The sequence below is a fragment of the Oncorhynchus mykiss genome, chromosome 15 (genome assembly GCF_013265735.2).
Source record: "Oncorhynchus mykiss isolate Arlee chromosome 15, USDA_OmykA_1.1, whole genome shotgun sequence".
NCBI classification, from domain to species: domain Eukaryota; kingdom Metazoa; phylum Chordata; class Actinopteri; order Salmoniformes; family Salmonidae; genus Oncorhynchus; species Oncorhynchus mykiss.
Window position 1 is genome coordinate 39,581,982 of NC_048579.1, and position 7,933 is coordinate 39,589,914.

Here is a 7,933-nt window from a genome sequence, read left to right on the forward strand (position 1 = left end):
GGGAGGCGTTGAACAGCTATAGGCGTTGTGTTGGTGAGAGGAGGCAAGAGGCACTGCAGGAGCGGTTTCGCCAGGCTCTGGAAAGCACCCAGGAGGGCGAGGGCAGGAGCTGTCACAACCGAGACGTGACCCCCATCTGGAAGCTCAGCATCGCTGACTCCAGGGCCAAGCCGGGCAGCAATGGTGTGAATGGATCTTTGTATATAGCACAATCAGGGATGTAGTGGAGCCTTTTTTTCGAACTTTATTCAGACCAAGGAGAAAGTAAAAGGGATACAGATATGAGAAAAGATAAAGTTATAAGGTCAACACAGGGATTTAACCCTGGACCCCGAAGGGGTAGTAGACCAGCGTAGTCCTTGTTTAATTATTGGTTCCTCACCTAACCAACACACTCCTTCCAGCAGTGTACCTGTTGAATATCTGGCGCCCCTCCATGGATCTGCAGTCCTTGCTGAAGGAGGGCTGTCGATACAGGGCCTACCAACTATCCACGTCGGAGGGCAAGAAACGAGCCGGTAATACCTCCATTCAGCTCACCGCCACCAAGAAAACCCAGTTCCAGAATTTACAGGTAACACTGAACTTAAACGACAGTGTGCGAATACAAATATAAATTCAAAAATTATTTCCCAATCTCAAATCAACCCTAAACTATACCCTAGGCACTTGTGTATACACTCACCGACCATTTTATAAGGTACACCCATCTAGTATTGGGTCAGGCCTCCAAAACAGCCTGAATTCTTTGTCATGGATTCCTGCCAGGAAAACATTCCCCACACCAGTAAACCACCAGCCTGTACCAGGCAGGATGGGTCCATGGACTCGTGCTGCTTTAGCGAAATCCTGACTCTGCTGTTGCTATGATGCAACAGGAACTGGGACTCGTCGGACCAGGCAACGTTTTTCCACACCTCAATTGTCCAGTGTTGGTGATCGTGTGCCCACTGGAGCCGCTTCGTGTTTTTAGCTGATAGGAGTGGAACCCAGTGTGGTAATCTTCTGCAATAGTCCAATATGCCCTTCTGCACACCGTGGTTGTATTGGGGCCCGCCTGTTAACTTGCACAATTCTTGCCATTCTCCTTCGACCTCTCATCAATAAGCTGTTTTTGAACACAGGACTGCCACTGACTGGATGTTTTTTTGTTCGTTGCACCATTATCTGTAAACCCGAGACAGTCGTGCGTGAAAAGCCTAGGAGGACGCCCTTATCTAACAATCAATCAAACAGTGACTGAAAGCCTTGATGCCTGTCCGCCTGCTTTATATAGGAAGCCACGGCCACGTGACTCACTGCGGTGAACAGGGTGGTGTATGTAATAAACTGGCCGGTAAGTGTAATAAACTGGCCGTTAAGCATAAACAACCTTTGACTTTTTCCACATTTTGTTGTTCCTAGGTGGAATTAAGTCTCTAAGAGTGTTCCACACATGGATTGTGCAACATTTGTCCAATAATCTTAAAAATAAATAAAAAGTCAGGCTCTGTTACATTGGTTGTTGACCAGTAGCTAGGTTTAAATCCAATTCCCTACAGATTTTCATGCATAAATACAATATGGTTATATCAATATTTGTGCATAAAAGCAGTTCCACTGCCATAGATTTAAGTCAAAACACATTGTAGAAGTCTTGCAAATTTTACTCGGCCACTCACAAACATTCAGTCTTCTTGGTAAGCAACTCCTGTGTAGATATTGCCTTGAGTTTTAGGTTAATGTTCTGCTGAAAGGTGAATTCATCTCCCAGTGTCTTGTGGAAAGCAGGCTGAACCAGGTTTTTCTCTAGGATTTTTTTTATCCTGGAAAAACTACTCAGTCCTTAACAATTACTAGCATACCCCTTAACATGATTCAGCAACCACTATGAGTGAAAATATGGAGAGTGTTACTTACTAATGTGTTGTATTGGATTTGCCCCAAACATAACACTTTTGTATTCAGGACAAAAAGTAAATTGCAACAAGGCACTAAAGTAATGCAAAAAATGTGGCAAAGGAAACAGAATGCAGATTTTTGATTATTTTTATTCTATACAGGCTTCCTTTTCGCTCTGTCAATTAGGTTAGTATTGTGTAGAAACTATTGTTGATCCATCCTAATTTTCCCCCTCACAGCCATTTAAACTCTAATTGTTTTAAAGTCAGTTGGTCTCATGGTGAAATCCCTGAGCGGTTTCTTCCGGCAACGGAGTTAGGAAAGATGCCTATCTTTGTAGTGACTGGGTGTATTGATGCACCATCCAAAGTGTAATTAAGAACTTCACCATGCTCAAAGGGACATTCAATGCTTTTTTTTTTTTTTTGTGCCTTTTTTTTGTTGCTTTTTTTTACCAATTAGGTACCCTTTGAGGTATTGGAAAACCTCCCTGGTCTTTGTGGTTGAATGTGTTTTGAAATTCACTGTATGTGTGGGGGGTACTAACAGAGTCATTCAAAAATCATGTTAAACACCATTATTGCTTACAGTGAGTCCATGCAACTTATGTGACTTGATAAGCAAATGTTTACTCCTGAAATTATTTAGGCTTGCCATAACAAAGGGGTTGAATACTGACTCAAGGCATTTCAGCTTTTCATTTGTAAAAAAAAAAAAAAAAAAACATAATTCCGCTTTGACATTGTGTGTAGGCCAGGGACCACAAAATCAAAATGTATCTATTTTGAATTCTGTCTGTAATACAACAAAATGTGGAAAAAGTTGAGGGGTGTGAATACTTTCTGAAGACACTGTATTACACTGATTTGATCCTCACAAGTGCCTAGTGGCAAGGGTTTTAGGGATTGATTTGGAATTGGTTGTCTCGTGTCATTTTCTCCGTCACCCAGGCTTCTGCAGGGTGGTTGTCTGAGATTTTCCAACCCCGAGAGGCGGTCGGCTTCCGCGTTCTCCTGAACTTAAAGCCGCTCTGTGGAGAGGTGGATCTGGTAGGCTACGTCATCTCCATCACAGACAGACAAGGTGGGTTGTTCATCAGGGCACACAACTGAAATGTTTTGTGACAAATTAGCGTCTCTAAATGTCCCTCCCTGTTTAAGTCAGTTTTCTTATTTTTGGTGCCTGATGGACAGGACCCTGTTTGGTCTGTAAAGAGTTCAGTTCTCAATTAGGTTATTCAATTCAATGTATTTGATTCATCCCAGCTACCACTAGAGTGAAAGCACCGCCAGCATTCAAAAGTGACCAAAACATCAGCCAGGAAGCATAGGAACTGAGAAGTGGTCTGTGGTCACCACCTGCAGAACCATTCCTTTATTGGGGGTGTCTTGCTAAATGCCTATAATTTCCACCTGTTGTCTATTCCATTTGCACAACAGCATGTGAAATGTATTGTCAAACAGTGTTGCTTCCTAAGTGGACAGTTTGATTTCACAGAAGTGTGATTGACTTGGAGTTACATTGTGTTGTTTAAGTGTTCCCTTTATTTTTTTGAGCAGAGTATATACGTGTGTGTGTGTGTGTATGTATATATATATATATATATATATATATATATATATATATATATATATATATATATATATATATATATATATATATATATATAATCACATTACAAGGCAATCACATTACAAGGCACTTAATTGTTACACACATGCATATAAATACACATCTATATAAAAACATATACACATATGTATATACACACACACAAATATGCATATATATATATATGCATATTTGTGTGTGTGTGTGTGTATATACATATGTGTATATGTTTTTATATAGATGTGTATTTATATGTATGTGTGTAACAATTAAGTACCTTGTAATGTGATTGCTTTTCAGCAACAAGCAATTTCTCAAGCAATATTTTTGCTGGAGTGGTCTGAGTGGGGAGGGGAAAACTGAAAACTAGCTGTTATTGGCAGAGATGTTTGGAACTGTCTTTCTTATTGGTCTATTAACTAATTTAATGCTAGGTGATGTCAGCAGTCCAGCCAAAACTCCATCCCACCAAGACAGGCTAAAATTTCAGGCGGTCTTTTCAAACCGCTCTTATTCTAAAAAGGCATAGTCATTTAATTATTATTATTCCAACCTTGTAGTATGGAAATATGTAAAACACAGGAAAATCACATTTTTGACTGCACTTGGCATTTAAGTACTTTTGTGTGAGCATTTTTTAGATGTTCGAATATAATTAGTTGTAAATACATGCCAATACTTTCCACATGTTTTTTTCCAAATACATTCCAATGTTCAACTACTTGTATTTTCAAAGATATTTTGTCTAAATACTTACTTCAAAATGTGATCACAGGTCTTGGACAAATACATAACCATATATGGCAATGGTATATCAAGAACAAGAGTGAACAGATGGATTTGACCAACTCTGTTGACATGCTGTTGCCTGCAGGTCACTCTCCAGTGGTGTATCTAGTGGATGGCTGGCTGGACTTTGTCGAGGTGCGCTGCTGCAGCAGTCTGGTCCAGCAGGGCTTGGAGGAGGTGGTCAAGCCTTTGGCTCTGGTGGCCCTCAGTAACCTTCAGCTCAGAGCCCATCCCTCCTCCCCCACCCCCATCCGCAGCGCCATCCCTGGCCTATACGCTGGAGATCTAGTCTCGTTTTCCACCAACCCTAAGGAACCACATCTACAGGAGGCTGCTGCTCAACTCAGGACCCTTGTCCAGGTAGCTAGGGATTGAGGGCATTTGAAGGTTTCGAAACATCACAATCAAACCTGAAGTGTGATAGACAGAAAAGTTATTATACAGGGAAATTGGACACGTTATTCCTGTGAGGTCAATATTTGTCTTCCTCACTGCCACTGATTTGAGGATATTTGCAACAAACTGATGTTTGAATTTATTGTGTGTGGTTTGAGCAGGGCCAGGAACACTTCTTCAGGACTGCAGAGGAGAGGTTATCTAACTTAATCCAGGTGTCTGTCCAGTGTCTTCCTCCGCTGCCATGGAAAGCAGATGCCAAACCAGATTCAAGGACTACTGTGAGTTTTTGTTGGTTTCCCAATTCTGGTCAAGCTGGAATGACAGTTGATAATAAAATAAATAATAATGTACATTCCTATGTACACAACACAAGTCTGTATCAATGTTATTCACCACTACACATCAAGTCACATCTACACATTGTACATTTAATTAACAAAGAATGTGTGTCAGGGTTCGCAGAAGGTGCTTGAGGTGCTTGAAGTACTGGAATTTGGCACTCTGAAAATCAGACATTTTCCTCAAGTTGGTAATTGAAAAGTACTTGAATTCAAATGAGAACAGACAATGAATTTTTTTTATTTTTATTAAAAATGTATTGGTCTTGCGAATTCATTTCCGGGCAGACTACAGAGTATTATTTCCTCGTGTTTCGTGCTGTCGTTGCCAGGCGAGCTCGCTCATTCTACCCACACTGCCACTCACACTGCCAGGAAGGTACAGAACTGACTGATTAGGTGCTGCCAAATGTCACATCGATAGCTAAAATGCTGGGTAGATTCAATCCTGCCTTTTATGGGTATGTCTGGGATCTTTCATTTCAGCTCATGAAACATGGGACCAACACTTTACATGTTGTGTCTTATATTTTTGTTTTGTGAGCATGGGTGAATCGGCCCTGAAGAGTCACATGAAGGGGGGGTGGGGAGAAGACAAATTGTGACTTTCTCAAAAACAACCTCCTGAGATTTTTTGCCAATCGCCTCATTCATATATCAAGCGGGTTCTGGTGACTGTTCACATGCCGTTTTCCTCACACAGCCCACCCACCCTTCTCCCGCCGGCGACACTAAAGCTGCCACTCGGAAGCTAGGCGCTTTTTCGTAGCTATTAAGTAGGAGATTCAAAAGTAATTCAGCTGTAATGGGACTCCCAATCACGGCTGGTTGTGATACAGCCTAGAATCGAACCATGGTCTGTAGTGACGCCTCTAGCACTGAGATGTAGTGTCTAAGACCGCTGCGCCTCTCGGGAATAATGTAAATATGAAATGTGTGTTCATCAGTAGGCATCTCCCAAAATCATCAGTACTGACTTAACACTCATGTATATGTAGTGAAACAACATATTATTGAGTAGAACTTGTAAGGTAGTGATGAATCGTTAGAATTTTTTTCCATGAGGTTGTTGATCTACTGGCAGCAACGAGAAACAATTGCATAGTACTAACTATTACAAATTGATGGTCCTTGAAAATAAATATTAGTGCTTGAAAAAGTACTTAAGTCCTTGAATTTGACTTGCCACTCTCTGTACGAACCTTTAGTGTGTGTTGTCTTCCAGATGAAACCCCAGCAGTCAGTTCGAAGCGTTGGCCCCTTCACCCCTCTGAACAGCGTCGTCCCACCTCCACCCGCCTGCTTCTCAGGGGGGGACAACAAAGACCCCAAGAGCTTGAAAAGAAAGAGGGGCCTGGACTACCTGTGTCGCATCCCCTCTCCCCCTCCACTCTGCCCCTTGGGCACCATGACATTACCCTCGCCGTGCGTCAACAAGACCTTCAACACCCCTCGGAGGGCTGAGACCCACCGGATCCTAAAGACACCTCTGGCCCCCGCTCCACAGCATGTCCACCTGCCCCTAGAGGATGAGTGGGTGGAGGATGAAGAGCTGTTCATGATTGACACTCAGGCCTTACACGATGGCATAGAGAGAGACACGTGACAGAGAATGTATTGGACTGTTATTTGAAAGGTTTCAGAAAACATCAGCACAAAGCTGGTCAGCTTCTCCGAGCCCACATGTTGAATTTGTGTGTTGGGAATCCACCTGGAAAGATGTAGTGCCTTTTGTAAGCTACGGGAGGGGGGGATTTTAGAGGCTAACCATGACATGATTGGTGCCAGGTGAATGTCAACACTAGCAAATGTTGGAAAATTATCATATGGAGTTGTTTGTAACATCAGGCTGAATCAAGTTAGGATTTGGTCCATCTCGCCTTTTTGGGCCAAGGTATTGATGCCAACAAGGAGCCCAACAAAATGCATCGGACAGAAAAGGGGTTGTCTTGGAGAACTCCTGAAATAGTTTAGTGAAATGGCATTCGAAGAACCGTCACGAACTGTATGATATAAATGAAAAAATACTGTAACATTTACGTCCTTGTGTTTATGACCGTGTGTGCTCACATCTGCATGTTCACAATAAATGTTCTAATGTATTGGTAATATGAGTATTTTGTGTAATTTATGAACAGGATTTTACTGGTGTGGTCAAACACTTAAACAGCAACAGCAGGTGGCGACGTTGCTACAAAACTGCCTCCATTTTTTTTCACAAACAGTCGGTCTTTATGATAATTCCCATTAAAATAATGTTACCTAGCTAATTTAAAATCATGAAAATGTAACATGTAATACTTCATCACTTTATGGTAAGTAGCTAATATATTAGCACAATTCTGGCAGCTGCCTATGGCTATTTTATCAGTTATCAAAATCTTGCAACGCAGTAACTTTGCAAGACTTGCTTTAACATTGGCTAGCTTGCTAATGTTTGTAGCTATACTCTGTTGTAGCTGTATGCTCTTAGTTTCATCTAGATTGTATTTTGAATTGCTTTAACTAATATATGTTTTCTCATGTTGTTTTGTCTAGTTAACTAACCTCAGCCATTCTTTGAAACTAGCTATAGTTGAAGCTTGATGCTTGTCAATGAAGTTCAGAAATAATGTTTCTTTAAAAAATATCTTAACTTTCTGGCACTGATTTCAGCTTTAACTAACAAGCTAACTTGCTTGGCAAGTATTTGCTAAGTATTGCTAATCAAACCCATGAACTACAATATGTAGTAGAGGGATTTTTTTCCTTCATAGCATGCTGATTCAAAGGATTTACCCCAACTTCTCGATGGCATTTCCGTGAGACAAGTTTGAAACTTCTCTCACTGTAAAAAATGGAGAATGGCTGGAGTGTTTAAAAGTGGAGACAAATGGAGCCTCTGCAACAGACAGGTCCCGGCATAAAGGGCAGAG

General features: G+C 41.4%; 1 protein-coding gene across 16 annotated transcripts in view; it reads left to right on the forward strand.

Moving 5' to 3' along the window:
* Positions 1 to 7,127, forward strand: part of brca2 (BRCA2 DNA repair associated) — a 41,765-nt gene extending 34,638 nt beyond the window's left edge. For 14 of the 16 annotated variants that reach the window (XM_021563144.2, XM_021563147.2, XM_021563152.2 and 11 more), the window contains 6 exons: positions 1 to 183; positions 405 to 574; positions 2,832 to 2,964; positions 4,367 to 4,641; positions 4,839 to 4,958; positions 6,244 to 7,127. The exon at positions 1 to 183 is cut by the window's left edge and continues 22 nt beyond it. In XM_021563144.2, the coding sequence (XP_021418819.1) occupies positions 1 to 183; positions 405 to 574; positions 2,832 to 2,964; positions 4,367 to 4,641; positions 4,839 to 4,958; positions 6,244 to 6,624 (1,262 nt within the window). In that variant the 3' untranslated portion in view covers positions 6,625 to 7,127. Of the gene's footprint in view, positions 184 to 404; positions 575 to 2,831; positions 2,965 to 4,366; positions 4,642 to 4,838; positions 4,959 to 6,243 lie in introns of those variants that run through there. The other 2 variants (XM_021563158.2, XM_021563165.2) reach the window with 2 other exon arrangements.
* The last annotated feature ends 806 nt before the right edge of the window (positions 7,128 to 7,933 follow it).